At 48.4% G+C, this 16,433-nt stretch overlaps 2 protein-coding genes across 2 annotated transcripts in view; one reads left to right on the forward strand and one right to left on the reverse strand.

Annotated features, from left to right (window-relative positions):
* Window positions 1-2,114: 2,114 nt before the first annotated feature.
* FAM83E (family with sequence similarity 83, member E) overlaps window positions 2,115-16,433 on the reverse strand; it is an 18,153-nt gene continuing 3,834 nt past the window's right edge. The window contains exons 2-5 of the mRNA XM_006868164.1: window positions 15,383-15,550; window positions 14,760-14,884; window positions 4,289-4,730; window positions 2,115-2,366 (exon numbers count right to left, since the gene is read on the reverse strand). Of these exons, the coding sequence (XP_006868226.1) occupies window positions 2,115-2,366; window positions 4,289-4,730; window positions 14,760-14,884; window positions 15,383-15,550 (987 nt within the window). The remainder of the gene's footprint in view (window positions 2,367-4,288; window positions 4,731-14,759; window positions 14,885-15,382; window positions 15,551-16,433) is intronic.
* SPACA4 (sperm acrosome associated 4) lies at window positions 9,781-10,152 on the forward strand. Its single transcript, XM_006868256.1, has one exon. The coding sequence runs from the start codon at window positions 9,781-9,783 to the stop codon at window positions 10,150-10,152; it is 372 nt and encodes a 123-aa protein (XP_006868318.1).

The following is a 16,433-nucleotide window of genomic DNA, read 5'->3' on the forward strand; positions in this document are numbered from 1 at the left end:
CACACTACCTCCACGTACTGTTACTCCTCCTGCTGTTTTTATAGTAGCTGATTAAATTATCTGGTCTTTTAGCTACAATACTGTGGTGATTCCTATGTGTGAACCTTTATCAATATTTCTGAGAATAAAGTAGTAATGAAAAGAAAAGGAGAAAAGTCAAAAAAAAGGTTTTGCTACTGGAGTCCTGGTGTGGTGCTGTGAGTTACTGCGCTGGATTGTAAAGTTGGTTTAAATAGAAAAGTTGGCGGTTCAAGCTCACCAGCTGCTCCTCGGAAACCCTATACAGGGTCGCTATGGGTCAAAACTGACTTGATGGCACTTACAACAACAATAACTTAGTTACTAACAATGTGGTAATTCAATGTAGAAAGGTTTTGCAAAAAAACTTTGGTAGTATTCATATAATCGAAAAGTTATTACATTTAAGCAATTTACAATTATATCACATATTTTATGATTGAATTGTAATAAACATTTCTAAAGACTTCATTTTGCTTGGCTCCACAATGAAAGCAGCAAATCTGCTGCAAAAAATATCTCTTTAAAGTGTTAAAAGTACAAAGGTGTCACTTTGAAGATTAAGGTGCACCTGACCCAAGCCATATGCATGTGAAAGTTGGACCATGAATAAGGAAGACCAGAGAAGAATTGATGCGTTTGAATTATGCTATTGGTGAAGAATATTGAAAGGGTCAATGAGTTCGAACAGGTTCAATGGCACACAACAATAGGGACTGCCAGAAGAACAAACATATCTGTCTTGGAAGAAGTACAGCCAGAAGGTTTCTTAGAAGCCAGGATGGCTTTGGACATGTTATCAGGAGGGATCAGTCCCTGGAGAAGGACATCATGCTTTGTAAAGTGGAGGGTCCGCAAAAAAGAGGAAGACCCCCAACTAGGTGGATTGATAACAGTGGAGACAACAATGGGTTCACACATAACAATTATGTCGATGACATAAGCCAGGCACTGTTTCATTCTGATTTGCTATGAGTCAGTGGCATCTAACAAGGATTCTGTATGGTCCGAGGCAGAAGGGAGGATTTACATAATTAGCTATTCCTAATGACGACATAGTGCACTTTCTTTTAGAATCCATAGTTCAGTCAATAGTTTCTACCCATTTCCTAGATTGCAGTGTTGAGGTTTAGACTGCACACTCTGGGTTGGCTCAAGTTTGGCCAGTTGCCAACTTTGATTCATGTCAACCCCATGTGCGTCAAAGTAGAACTGTGTTCTACTGGGTTTTCAGTGGCGTTTGGGGGGGAAATGGATTGCCAGTCCTTTCTTCCACATCACCTCTAGGCAGACTCCACCCAACAGCCTTTGGTTAGCAGTGAAATGTGCTGTTTACACCATCCAGGAACTGCCATTGTTGTTAAGTGCCACTGAGTTGGTTCTAACTCATAGCGACCCTGTAGAGGGTTTCCAAAGCTTTACATCTTCAAGGGAGCAGAAAGCCTTGTCTTTCTCTTGCTGGTGGGCTCAAACTGCAGAACCTGAGGTTCACAGTCCAGTGCTTATCATATGGAGCCACCATGCTCATTCAGGGACTAGAACAAGGTTTTTTTTAAATCTGATAAAAATGTAGAACAAAACTCAAAAAAAAAAAAAGACCAGATTTACTGGATTGATGAGTAAAGACGGGAACCCCTGAAGAAACCCTTTTAATCTGGAACTGAGGCCACTCCCAGAGATCACTTTTCAGCCAAATAATAGATTGGCTTATAAAACAAACAATAACACCATAAGGAATGTGTTCCTTAGAATAATCAACTATATGAGACCAAACAGGCGGTATTTGCCCTTAAAACAAAGATGAGAAAGCAAGGAGGGGCAGGGAGACTGGCGGGACAGAGTAGGGATGGTGGAGTGGAAAAGGGGAGACTCTGACATGCTGGGGACAGAGACCAAGATCACAGAACAATTTGTGCATCAACTGTGGCTGGAAACTAATTTGTTGTATAAACTTTCACCTAACTAACAATAAAATGTTTTTTAAAAATCTCTTCCAGTTTTCCAGATCCTGAGGCTAGAATTTTGTCCAAAGCAGGCAGCCAGGCAGGAGTTTTAGGTGGACACACAACTTTGGGTTTGCCTATTTTGGGTTCTGGTCAAGGTCGTCCCCTGAACCCTGCCCTGGTGGCCCAGTCTGGCTGCCTGAGTCTTCTAGGGTCTAAGATTTGGGATGATATATCCTCACCAAACCTCCTTCGTGTTGGGGACAGGTATCGGAGATGGTGGCCAGGTATCAGTGGTAGGGCTGGTGGGCGGGGGTCCACTTCACCCCAGGGACCTCCTCCAGCACCCCGCTGCCTCATCAGGGCCTTGGCTGGGGTATCTTTGGAGCCCCAGGATTTCTTGAGCTGTGGAAGGAAAGAGGGAGATGAGAGGAGGTGAGGGACCTGAGTCAGGGAAGGTAAGGAGGGAAGGAGGAGAGAGAAGTCAAAGATGGAGGAGCCATGGGAGGTATGAGGTGGAACAAGGGACAGTGAGTGAGGAAGCAGGGGAGAAGAGAGGAAGGTGAGCAAGGAGAGAGGGATGGAGGAGGAGGAGATGAGAAAGGACAGCAGGAGATAACAGAAGAGGGAAGAGAAGAAGGAAGGAAGGGGGCTACAGAACTCTGAGATGGGAAGACCCCTGAACCTCCAGGCTCAGGAGGGAAGTGAGGACCTCCAGATCCACAGAGGGGGTGAGGAGCTGGATCCTCTCCAGGAGGCTCTGTAGCTAAGAGGACCAGGAAGTAGCTGTTTGGGGGGAGCAAATATTTGCAAAGGGAGGTGATATGGGTGAGGGCAGCTGGGGACCAGGTAGAGGCAGGACCTTGCCCTTGCCTTTGCCCCCACCCTCTCAGCTTCCTGCCCTGACTGAGGTTCCTTGGACAGATCTCCCTCACCTCTGAGAGAGACCTCTGGCTCCCACTTAGCAGCTGGGGAAACAAACTGAGAAGGGACACAGGCTGTCTGCTGTTCCCCCACACACACCCATGGCCCTGATGCTACCCTCTCAACAGTCCACTTCACAGCTGAAGACACTGAAGCTCGGAGAGAAAACGTCACCTGCGTGGGTTCCCCCTGGAGACTGCTCTGAGTTCGCAGTCTTCTTCCCCCTAACCCTAACCCTACCACCATCACTGCATTCTTCCAATCTGGGAAGTCCATGAACAAGGCATTTAAAAGACCTGCTTGGGAGGCAGCCAGAGGAGCCCTGGAGGCATTGTGGGTTAGGCACTGGTTTGCTAACCTCAAAATTGGTGGTTCCAAACCATCAGCTGTTCCCATAAAGAGTTACAGCCTCAAAAACTCTAAGGAATCATTGTACCGTGTCCTATAGGGTCACTATGGGTCAGAATTGATTTGACAGCAGGGGGTTTGGGATTTGAAGCCTTACTGACCCCTGTTCCCAGTCCAAAAAAACGAAGATGACAACTCAACCCATTTCCCAGAGTCTCAGAGAAAGCGCGTGGCCTGCTCTGAGGGTATCATACCACACACTACCCTCAGGGTTCTCAGGGTGAGGGTTCTCGGTAAAAGAGGGTTCAATTATAAACTCAGGTGAGTGGGTGAGTGACTTTGTTTTTCTGTCTATAGAAGAGGGGTCAATTCCTCACCTCCCTGCAACCAGGCACCCACTAAGACCCACTGCCTTCCAGTCCATCCTGACTCACAGCGACCCTATAGCAAAGCAGAACTGCCCCCTTAGGATTTCCAAGGCTGGAAATCCTCAGGGAGCAGATTTTTAGGTCTTTTTCCCACAGAGCCACTTGGTGGGTTTGAACTGCCAGGTTTCAGTTAACAGCCAAGCACTTAATCACTGTACCACCAGTTAAAAAAATATATGTATACTACTATGGAGTCGTTTCCGACTCACAGCGACCGTCTAGGACTGAGCGGAACTAGCTGCTCCTTAGAGCTTCTGAAGCTTTAAATCTTTCTCCTTCAGAGTGGCTGGTAGGTTCAAACCACAAGCCTTCCATTTAGCAGCAGAGCGCTTAACCAATGCACCACCAGGCCTCCTTTGACACATTAAAAAACCCAAAACCAACACCACTGAAGCAGCATTCATGGTAAGCCTATAAGACAGAGTAGCTCTGTCCACGGGCTTTCCGAGGCATAATCTTTACAGTACCAGACCGCCTCATCTTTCTTCCTCAAACCGCCAACCTGTCAGCCCAATGCTTAACCCACTGCAGTGCCAGGGTTCCTTTCTGCTCTAAGTATTTTAGTATGAGGACCACACAGCTGTGTGGCTTTGAACAAGTGTCTTCCCCTCTCTGGGCGTCACTCACCTCGTCTCCTTCACTGGATTCTGACAGCTGGGACAGGTGGCTCAGGTCCCACAGTGAACGACTGGGTCGGGCTGGGGGGCCACTGGGGGTCCGGGCACGCTGCATGCTCCTTAGAATGTCGCTGAGTGCAGGCCCCGGAGTGGTGGGGGGCTCCCGCCTGTCCCCCCCATCCAAGACGTGGCAAGCAGCCAGGCGGCGAGCCAGTGGGTCATCGGGTGGAGGTGAGACGGGGGCCACAGAGCAGCGGCGGACCACTCGGTGGGGGCTCCGGCCCAGATGCACCCCGCCCAGGGTGCTAATGAAGGAATTTGTGGGGGACGCAGGTGGGAGTGGCCAGGAGGCGGCGTACAGAGTTCGGAACTCCTGGCTAAAGGCGTCGGTGATCTCGCCAGTCAGCAGGGTGACCAGACCACGATGTAGGCGGGCATCGCTCCATGTGAAGCTGGGGACATCAAGGGGGCAGGTCAGCATCTCCACACAGTCCCAGCCTGACCCTCAGCCCGGTCCCCAGCATGGTCCCAGGACAGACTGTGTGACCTAGAGCAAGGCCCACAACTTTTCCGGCCTCAGTCTTCCTCTCTGCAGAATGGGAACAATCATGGTACTGACCCCAGAAGATAGCTGTGTGGATAACGTGCCTTAACAGATATTTAAATTATCATCTGGAATCAGACCTGGGTTTCAACCTGGACTTGCCCCTGTTCCCAATGTGGGGAACTTTAGGCTCTAGACTGCTAGTCCAAAGTTGGGTGGATTGAACCCACCTGGAGGTGCCTCAAAAGGCAAACCTGGTGATCTACTTCAGAAGAGCACAGCCTCGAAAACCCTATAGAATGGGGGGTGGGGTGGGGCTACAAAGGCAAGAAGTGACAAGCTTTTAAGAGGGAGCTTAGATTCATAGGGCATGGAGGAAGGTAGAATCTCCACTGAGTAGTATACAAACTGTCTAGGCGGGGCTGATGAAATGAAATCCGGATGGATCTCTTGTGATACAATAGTGAATAATTGTTATCTGGACTTCTTGTGAGGGTTGGAATTGTAAAGGTAGACATTGTTTAGCAAGGAGGGGAGTGATTAACTTTTCAGCCTAAGAGCGGAGGTCCAGAGGTCCCTGGGACCATCAAGGGAGAAGAGCGGAGAGCGGGACCCTACCCAGAGAAGCAGTGATGCCTGAGATGGAGGCAGAGACGATGACGTGGAGAGAGAGAGTGGCTGGGGACTCTATACCCAGAGAGGGAGAGGGGCTGTGTGGTGACGACCGGGGAGCAGGCTTGTAGTGTATACCCTTTGGTTGGTTGATGATGCATGAAGGGGATTGTAACCATGGCAATGAAACGATATAAGATAGGATGAATGTAAAACTAATGTTCTCCCATGTAAACTATCACACAATCCACAATAAAACATTAAAAAAAAGAGTCACCAGGGAGCACGCCTTTGGAGCTTTGGACTCAGGATCCCTGCCCTGAGAAGTCTATGATTCTGGAGACGGATTGCTGGGACACTGAAGGTGGTGACAAGCAATGACAGAGAAATGGCAGCAACTGAGGCAGTGGTACCAGACACCAGCACAGAGAGGTGGGCTTCCTGGGCCTTGAAGCAAGAAAGCTGGGTGCCTTCAGGCAGGGACTTGATGGTGGAATGGAGTGAACACTTGATGGACATAGGTTTCCAGCCCAATGAGCTGAACTAAGGGACCTTTCAAGCCAAGACTGAATGGGTACTTATCAGCCGAGCTAAAAGCTTTGTAACACTTGCCCTGAAAGAGCAGGGACCAAGTACCAGAGAAAGGCATGTTTGCAGGCAGAGCTGAGAAGAGGCTGCCCGGATCCTGAGTCATTTCTGGTCCTAAATTGTAACCTGTTATTTGCTTAATAAACCTAATATTGTGGGGGGAAAATACTAAAGGAATTCTTTGGATAGCGAACCAACAACAGCAGATAACCATCTGAGACTCACAAACACAACAATATCATCTAGAACGCAACCCAGACATTGTGTGCCATCGAATCGGTTCTGGTTCATAGTGACCATGTATAAGATTCTGTAGGCTGTGAATTTTTATGGGAGCAGAAAAATTCCTTAGTCTCCCATGGAGTGGCTGGTAGATTCGAACTGCTGGTCTTATGGTTAACAGTCCAAAGTCTAACCCACTATGCTACCAGGTCTCCTAACCCAGATGCAGACACATACAACATAAAGCAAATCTACAGGTATGAAGACAGGGAACAAGAGTTGTCAGTTTGCAACAACAACGAAACAACAAACACAAAAAGAGGGAAGAGTGTTGCTATTGTACTCCCAAATGACGAGGAAATCAAGATATCAAGAAATAAATAAAAATAAACCTAACTGTAACCCTAAATCTTCTGGTGATGGTTATGTGCCATAGAGTCACTTCTGACTCATAGTGACCCTGTACTGGGTTTCCAAGGCTGTGGGAGCAGAAAGCTCATCTTTCTCCCGCAGAACAGCTGGTAGTTTTTGAACTGCTGACCTTGCGGTTCACAGCCCAATTCGTAACCACTACACTACCAGAGCTCCAGACTATTTCTAGCCCTAGACAAACCCGTAACCCTTGTCCTAACCATAGCCCTAGCGCTACACACAACCCTAAACCTAACTTAGACCTAACCATAGTCCTAACCCTAACTCCTTACTCCTACTCACCAACCCCCTAGAAAATAAGAAAAAAAAAGAAAAAAAAAGAATGCAAGTCCTATGTGTCACAATGGATTGTTGTCTGACTCTCTTGCTTTGGACACATCATCAGGAGGGGAATATTATGCTTGGTGAAGGCGAGGGAGACCTTTAGTGAGGTGGACTGGAAACGATCTGCTTGGAACATGCCAGTGAACAGGCCAGGATGCTGTGGGCCTGGACAATGTGACGTTCGCTGGGAGTCAGAACCAACTGGGCAACAACTAATAACTCACAACCAACAACTTCTGCTTTCTGATACCCACACGGACTGTTACAAGACTCAGTAGACTGCCATTTAACACAGAGCATTTGCAGGATACCAAGTCCTGGGTGTGCCTACCCCGAGTCTCAATTTTCTTATTTGTAATATGGAGCCGAAACATGTTGTTGAATGCAGTCGAGTGGGTTCCGACACATAGCCACCCTGTACACAACACAACAAAACACTGCCCAGTCCTGCACCATCCTCGCAACTGCTGTTACGTTTGTGCCCATTTTTGCTGCCATGTGTCAATCCACCTTGTTGAGAATTTTCCTCTTTTTTGCTGGCCCTCCACTTTTCCAAGCATGATGTCTTCCTCCAGAGACCGGTCCCTCCTGACAACATGTCCAAGAAGCATTCTAGCTGTATTTCTTCCTAGACAGATTCGTTTGTTCTTTTCATAGTCCATGGCACTTTCAATATTGCTCGCCAACACCATCATTCAAATGTATAGATTCTTCTAGGGTCTTCCTTATTCATTGTCCAACTTTCACATGCATATGAGGCGAATTAAAATACCATGGCTTGGGTCAGGCACACCTTAGTCCTCAAAGTGACGTCTTTGCTCTTGAACATTTTAAAGAGGTCTTGTGCAGCAGGTCTGCCTAATACATGTTTTTTTTGACACCCACAGTGACTGGTTTAAGACTCAGCAGTTGTTTTAAGATCAGACAGAATGCCCTTTATTAAATGTTTGCTGCAAGTTCTGGGAGTATCTGTCCTATCCCTCAATTTCCTCCTCTGTATAAGGCACTGAAACGTGTTGTTGATGATGATGATGAGTCTGTTCTGACTCATAGTGAATGAAACACTGCCCAGTCGTGCACATTAGGCAAAAAACAGGAAGATTCAAATGAGGGGAAATTGGGGTAATAGACCCAGCTCACGGTAAATCTTAAGAACCTGTAAGAGGTTGCGTCTCTATTATTACCTGAGTCTGAGTGATAGCAGAGCTTGGCATACCGTAAAGCAACGCAAACCTGTAACCATGGAGTTTATTCCAACTCATGGCGCCCCTATGTATCACAGAAAAGAATGATGCTCTGTAGGACGATCATCTTTACTGATGAGAGTATGATGGCTCTGTAGGATCACACTGGACTGCAAACTACAAAGTTGGCGGTTCGAACCTACCAACCACTCTGCAGGAGAAAGATGAGGCTTTCTGCTCCCACAAAAATGTACAGCCTCTGAAACCCTAGACAAGGTCTCTATGTGTTGGAACCAACTCCACAGCACTTAACAACAATCTTTACCAAAGCCAGGCTTTTCTAGTCTGTCTCGGTCTAGAAGTCCCACTTGACCCCTGTCTGCTGTGATTAGCAATCACAGGCAAATTAGTGGAACCACCCACTCATATAAACCAAACCAAAATAACCCACTGCTATTAAGTGGATTCGGACTCATAGCGACCCCTATAGGACAAAGTGGAACTGCTCCTTAGAGGTTCCAAGGCTATACCTCTTTATGGGAGTAAATAGTCTCATCTTTCTCCCACAGAGCAGCTGATGGCTTTGAACTCAAACCTTGTAGTTAGTAGCTCAATGCTTAGCCCACTGTGCCACCAAGACTCCTAAAGCACACAGCAGGTATTCAGTAAACACCTTCTCTTGGCCTTCCTTGGAATTCAGTAAAACCTGGGCCTTGGACAGATCCCCTCCTTCTTCCTGAGTTACAGCTTGTCAATCTCCAGGACAGGATAGATGGAAGGAGCCCTGGGTGGCGCAAGGGTTAAGCCCTATCAGTGCAACAGTAAGTGCAAACAAAAAGCTAGCAGTTCAAACCCACCCAGTGTCTCCACAGGGTAAAGACCTGGCCATCATCTACTTCTGTCCATATTTATATCCTTGGAAACCCTATGGGGCAGTTCTATCCTGTCCTATAGGGTCGCTGTGAGTCTGAATTGACTTGATGGTGCCCAATAGGGCAGGATGGATTCCCCTAGTGATGCCACTAACTGAAAGGCGGTCAGTTCGAGTCCGCATAGAGGTGCCTATCTGGTGAGCCATGTCTGAAAACTCAGCCATGGGAAACCCTGTGGAAGACACATATTAGATGACTGAGAATCAGGTCAGACTTAGTGAAGACCGGGTCATTGGTTACTGGGTGGGGCTTAAGCCCAGCAGGGCAGCCAGCCCACAGCCCAGGGCACCCTAACATTGGTGGGATGCTGGTGGTGTTCTTGCCTCCTAGAACATCGACAAGCAAGGCTCCCCCTCACCCCTCGGACTGTGACCCCTCCCCTCCCCCACCTAGACCTCAGAGCAGCCAGTGGGAACCCCGAGGGTTCTATGAAGTCACCACATTCTGCTTCATAAAGACCTTGGTTGGGCAGCAGCCACACTGGCTTGCCTCCTGACCCGGGTACACCTGAGAGCAGAATCACAACAGAACTGTCGAGAGGGACACTGAGAGTCAAGAGCCAAGGACCTGCCAAGTACTGACCCTGTGTGTGTGTGTGTGCTGTCCCGGGAGGCCCAGGAAGGCCCTGGCCTGGCTCGGGCACCATCTGAGCGGCCAGGCCGCCATGGTCCTCGGCTGGCTGTTGCTGCTGCTGCTGGCGCTGCCCCCAGGCACGAGGAGCATCAAGGACTGCTTCTTCTGTGAGCTGACCGACTCCCAGCATTGTGCCAGCACACGCATGAGCTGTGGGGACGAGGAGGACTGTTTCACGGGCTTCGGGGTGGCTCCAGACCTGGGCCCCATCACCAACAAAGGCTGTCTGCGCAACACCAACTGCGGCCACGAGCAGCCCGTCAGCTACATGGGTGTCACCTACAGCCTCATCACCACCTGCTGTGACGGCGACCTATGCAACGCAGCCTCCCTGACCACGGACACCCGGACGGCTGAAGCCATCACCGGCCTGGCGCTGGGCTGGTTACTGCTATTCCAATAGTCACTGTGACCACTAGTGGGGGGTGGGGATGGGGCCGGGGCCTGACTGTCCAGCATTTCCACTCCATGCCCACGCCCCCTGTTTCGGTTTTGTCCCCCCATTAAATGGCCAGAGGCCCTGGATAACCTCTTTGTTGCACTGGCTTGGTGCATTCTGGGGCTGTCCGCCAGGAAAAGTCCCATTAGGCCTGATGTGCTACCCCATAGAGTCAGTGCTGACATGTTTCATTGGTTTTAGGATGTGCCTCTTTTTACATTTGAACCTCAGTGAGGCCTCTCCATTGTTGTTGTTGTTGTTAAGCACCGTGGAGTCGGTTCCAACTCATAGTGACCCTGTACAGGGTTTCCGAGGCTGTAAATCTTTATGGGAGCAGAATGGCTCATCTTTCTCCCGCGGAACCGCTGGTAGTTTCGAACTGCTGACCTTAAGGTTGGCAGCCCGACTCGTAACCACTACGCTACCAGAGCTAGAGTTGATGAAATACGGTACAGAGAATAAAGGATAGCAGATGTTGATGGAACCCTGGTTACGTTAGGGGCCAGGTGACCAGGATCTGAGTCCTTTACTCTTGAGCCTTATTATTATTGCTGTCATTGTTAGTCGCCTTCCAGTTGATTTTGGTCTTCCTCATGGCCACTCACAGCCGTCCAGTCTCTACCCTGGGCTTCTTATTTCAGAATCCATTAGGAACTTGCTTGAAATGTAAATCCTCCAGCCACATCTGACAGCTGATGTCTCTAAAACCCAAAGACCCCCAAATCTATTGCTGGAAAGTCAATTCCAACTCACAGTGACCCTAGGACGGAGGAGAACTACTTCAAAGAATTCCTAGGCTGTAATCTTTATGGGTGTGGCACTGCAGGATAATGAGCTGAAGTGCAAGGTCAGATTGAGCCTCAAGGTCAGCAGTTCAAACCTACCAGTCACTGCTTGGAAACCTCATACAGGGTTACTATGAGCCAGAACTGACTCTACAACATTTAACAACGGCAGCAATCTTAACAAGGAGTCCTGGTGTGGCACTGTAGGTTAAGCACTGGACCACAAGGTCTGTTTGAAACACAAGGTTGGTGGTTCAAACCCACCAGCTGCTCCTCGGAAACCCAATACAGGGTCGCTATGAGTCAGAACCGACTTGAGGGCACTTAACAACAACAACAACAATCTTTACAGGAGCAGCCTGTCTCTTCTTTCTCCTGTGATGCGGCTGGTGGGTTTGAACCACCGGCCTTTGTTTTAGCAGCAAGTGTTTAACGGCTGCACCACCCAGGACTCCTTTCTCCAACCAGAGCAGGAGTGTTTTGAACGCAGGGAACCAGGTCTGTTTCTCCTCTATGTGCCTCAGTCTTTCTGATTTTTAGGAAAGAAATAACCCATTGCCACTGAATTGATTTATTTCCCAACTCATAACCACCCTAGATAAAGGACAGGGTTGATCAGGGTTGTAATCCTTACAGAAGCCGACTGACTGCCTCATCTTTCCCCAGCAGATTCGCTGGGAGAGTTTAACTGCTTGGGAAGTTCCTGGGTGGTCCTTATGGTTAAGCACTTGACTACCAGCCAAAAAGTTCTAACAGTTAACATGCTAGGCCACTAACCAAAATTGGAAATTTAAGCCTCACAAGACAGCCTGGCCATCTGATTCCGAAAGGTCATAACCTTAAAAAACCTCTAGAGAACACAGTTCTATTCTGCACAAAGGGTCAGCACGAGTATGAACTGACTCTACAACCAACAACCGCTGACTCTGGGAACTTTAGGGCTGGGGCCTAGAACCTGGGTTTTCACAGTTCCTCACAACTAGAAGACCACTGATCTAGAGCTAGGTCCCTGGACGGTGCAAATACTTTGCGCTGAGATGTCAAGTAAAAAGTCAGCAGTTTGAACTCACCCTCCCTTTGCCTGACATTCTGCTCCTGTAAAGATGTTACCCTAAGGGGCAGTTCTCCTCTGCCCCATGGGGTAAAAATGAGTCAGATTAGACTCACTGGCAAGAGGCATGGCTTTATTTTTTTGCCTCCAAAATAACCTGATATATTTTAATCATCCTGTATTAGCTTGCTGCATCTTAAAATATTTTTTCTTTGAGTCACAGCTGTTGTGTACTTTAGGCTGTGGCCATCATAAATGTATGAAAGGAGGCAGAATTAAAACAGATGAATACCATGAATACCGATGGTTATTCATTAATGTGTGATGTCATTTAGCACACATGACCATAGGAGACTTGCAAAGAAATTAGAGAAACAAAACTCTAAATTATGAGCTACTGCATAACTAAATGACAAGTTTTGCCTGCTTGCCTTATTTAGTCAAGGTTATAATATATCTGATAGTGTACTGGTTACGAGTCTGGCTGCTAATCTCAGGATCACAGTTTGAAACTACCAGCTGTTCCGCAGGAGAAAGATGAGGCTTTCTGCTCCTGTAAAGATTTACAGCCTCAGAAATCCTGTACAGGGTTGTTATGGGTTGGAACCGACTCCACGGCACACCACCACCACCACCACCACCACCATAATGATTTGGGGAAATCTCCCCTCCCCTCTAAGCGAGTTCATTCGTAAGTGAGACTTATGGAGGATTTCAGAGTATAAAGAGAGTCTGATTTCTCTGAAATAGTTTTAAGCCTGGTGAAACCTTTTCCTTCCTTGATGGAATTGGAGATGCATTGGGCATTTAAATCACCTGGGCATTTACATTACTGCCATGGCCACTAACTGGTTTAAATCTTTCAGAAGTGAAAGGATTTACCTTCTCTACTGTCTTCTCCCATTCCTATTTCCTCCTCTCCCAGTTCCTCATCTCTCCTTAAACAACTGGAGTTTTTCCCATGATAAGTTCTACAAACCAGTTTATAGTCTTTAGTTATCAATTCTATAAATGCCAAATTTGTTTACCTAATCTAAAAGACGCCATATTTACCCACTTAGTATCAGACTCATTGGAGAGAGAGCGAACACCCCTCAGGGGTACATCCATTCAGTACGACTGCACCCTCACTCTAAGACATCGAGCAATGGCTGTGGTCTGCACAGGGGAGAAGAGTACAGTGGTACATTCTTGAAGTGACCTGAACTCAAGTACCAATTAATTTTCTGATTATAAAAACCTCAGTCCTGACTGAATGCTATCACCTGTACACCATAGTTGGGAGTCGTTTACTGAGCTAGTGATTTGGCTGGTAACACAGACCAAGAGGTGCCAGTTAGCTGGGGTGAAGGAGAGTCACACCTTGAGGAGTCCTTCTGTTGGCCACGTAAAACTGATTTCCAGATGAACTGTTGAGCTTTTCCAGAACAGTAAGCACTTCCTCTGGATGGCAGTTCCAAGGGCCAGGCTTAGCCTTGGAAAGGATCCTGCCTTCCTGGATCTCTTACGTAGTAGAGTGCCGCGTGGAGCTGGCTACTCACGTTCTACATCGTGTCCACCACCACAGGGCATTTGGGGCTTCTGTCCAGAAGCAGGTGAGCTGCCTGCAGGTGGACCTGGAGGTTCTGGTGATTCCTGATGGCCACATTGTTCTTAAAAGCCCAGCCATCTGTTGCACGTGCTTCTTCAATGTAAATGATGAGAAAGTCTGCTATAGAGCTAAAGTCTTCTGTAAGGTTCTTGAATTGGTTAAAACTAGAAAGAAATGAAGGTCAGGTGCAGCATTCGAAATTCAGAATAGGTTTGGTTTTTTCTTTGGTTCTAGAAGCAGCAATTCCTCAGGAGGATCTGGCCATGTGTGCAGACATTTTCGGTTGCTGTGATATGGGGCGATATTTTGGTTGCTGTGATGTGGGGTGCTAGTGATATCTAGTGGGTAGAGTTCCAGGGATGATACTCCACATACTATAAGGCACAGGACAGCCCCCACCACAGCAAAGAATCATCCATTTGAATATGTTGAGAATCCCTATGCCAGAGGCAAAATAATCCTATCATCCAGTCTCTGGAAGAGGAAACTGAGGCACAAAGAAGCAAAGCAACTTGCTCAAACTCATACCACTATCAGTAACGGGCAGAACTGAGATTTGAACTCCAGCCATCTGGATTCCAGAGCCCATAGCCTAACCCTGTGCTGTGACCACCTACACTTTCCAGATGAGGAAACTGAGGTTCAGAATGGGTCAGGGTCAATGACAGAGCTAGAAATCAGAAGAGGCTGAGCCAGGATTGAACAGATCAGTCAGACCCCAGAGAAAGGAGAGGAGGCTCAGAAGCCATTTACAGCTGCTGAGACAAGTGGAGTCACTTCCAGAAGGCACAGATAACTCTCAAACTCAGTCCTCCTGGTTTTGAAACACTCCCTACACAAACTGCAGGCCCAATTTTCCAAAAGAGGCAACGTGGGGATATCAGGGAGGTAAGGACTAACCCAAGGCCACAGCAGGACCAGACCCCGCCCCCAGTTCCCATTCCACCTCCAGCCACGGCCGCTTTGCAGAAGAGGAAGGGTGTTTTGAACCCATTTCCCAAATGAGAAAACAGAGGTCTGGAAAAGGGATGCGAAGGACAATCTGAGCACACTGAGAGTAAGTTGGGGATAGGATGCAGGCCAAGGAGGGTGGTAGCGCCCAGGGTGAGGCGTGGGGTAGGAGGGTGGGTAGCAGGAGTCATACCTGTAGGATCCTGAGATGACTCTATCACCATCCAAAAGCACAAACTTCTCCCTCACATGGCCTCTCACCTGCCTCCTCCAGCGGCTCTGGAAGCTGCAGCCCCGCACGATGCGGACATCCAGGTTCTGGGAGGGGAGGTAAAGTACTTACTCAGACCCATGCCAAACTCCCCACTCAGTGCCACTCCACTATGGTCCCACCTGGGAGGCCTTGTTACTGTTATATAGTGTCATTGAGTCAGTTCCGACTCATAGCGACCTTGTATGGGGTTTCTGAGGAGGAGCTGGTGAATTTGAACTGCAGGCCTTGTGGTTCAAACCAACTTTCTAGTCCAGTGCTTACCCTACAATGCCACACCTAGGTGGCCTATGACTCCCTAAACGGGTCTCCCCCAGTTTCTCCAACACCCTGCCAATCAGACTTCAGGGGTCTGCTGGGAGCACCGCAATGTGGTGGATGGGAATCCCATGGAAAGGTGCACCCTCATTTGCCCCCATGGCATCTGATTGTAGGCATCCTCTCAGTTGGCATCTATGACCCGGGACCCTGTGGAAGGTTCTGCTGCTATCCCTCTCTCCCCACTTCCCCCAGCCCCATGGACAAGGACACCGGTCAGTCCCTACCTCAGTGGCCCTGGGGTTCAGCCCCAGCTGTTGGGCCAGAGCCAGGAAGGCAGGCAGATGCTGGCAGTCCAGGAGCAGGTAGACAGGTACACGGCGGCGCGTCGCAGCGTCCACCAGGTCCCAAAGCAGGTCGGGGTCAGTGAATACATCCATGACCACGGCCACCAGCTGGGGGTGGGAAAAGGGTTTGTGATGGACCCTGGCTTTGGGGACTCTCAGATGGTAGGGGGTTGGGCATCAGTGTCCTAGGGAGGGGGCAGTGTCCTGGGGGCTGGAATCAGAAGGTCTGCTATGATGGGATGTTCAAAGGGTATCCCAGATGTCTACACAGTGCCTGCGTATGAATGGAGGAGCCCTCGTGCACTGTGGATCGGGCTGCTAACGTGAGGTCCCAGGTTCAGAAGCACCAGACGCTCTGCAGGAAATAGAGACTGTCTGATCCTGTGAGAACTCAGTCTCAGAAACCCTCCATAGGATCACGAAGCATCAGAATGGACTTGATGGCAGTAGGTATGTGTGTGAATGAGGGAGACCTACTAGTCAGCTGCTGTTGAGTTGATTCCGTCTCGCATGTGTCAGAGCAGAACTGTGCCCTTAGGCTTTTCAGGAACCTGGCCTTTATTCCGAGGTGCCACTGGATAGATGCGAACAGCCATTCTTTCAGTTAGCAGCTGAGCGCATTCACCTTTTGTACCATGAGATTATATTCCTCAAATATCCGAGAAAGGAATAACCAGAAATATCGCCATAGAAAGCTTGTAAGTCCATCTTCCGTCTATAACTGATTGGAATACCTAAAATGGGGCTACAACGTGCCCAGTGAAGGAGGCTTCCTGTGGAGCCTCTGCATTACATAAGACCATAGGTGGAATCCTGAACAGCATCCAGAATCTTCAGAGATGGGAAATTTCCACTTGAAAGGACATGCAGACCAGCCTGGAGTGGCTAGAAGAACAGAAGATACTTCTTGAAAGAAAGACCGACAGGAAAAATACAGAACAATATAGGCAGTCCGACTGATTACTACAAGAACAAGCAAGTTGCTTGCCCA

Source organism: Chrysochloris asiatica, unplaced genomic scaffold, assembly GCF_000296735.1.
Source record: "Chrysochloris asiatica unplaced genomic scaffold, ChrAsi1.0 scaffold00116, whole genome shotgun sequence".
In the NCBI taxonomy this organism is placed as follows: domain Eukaryota; kingdom Metazoa; phylum Chordata; class Mammalia; order Afrosoricida; family Chrysochloridae; genus Chrysochloris; species Chrysochloris asiatica.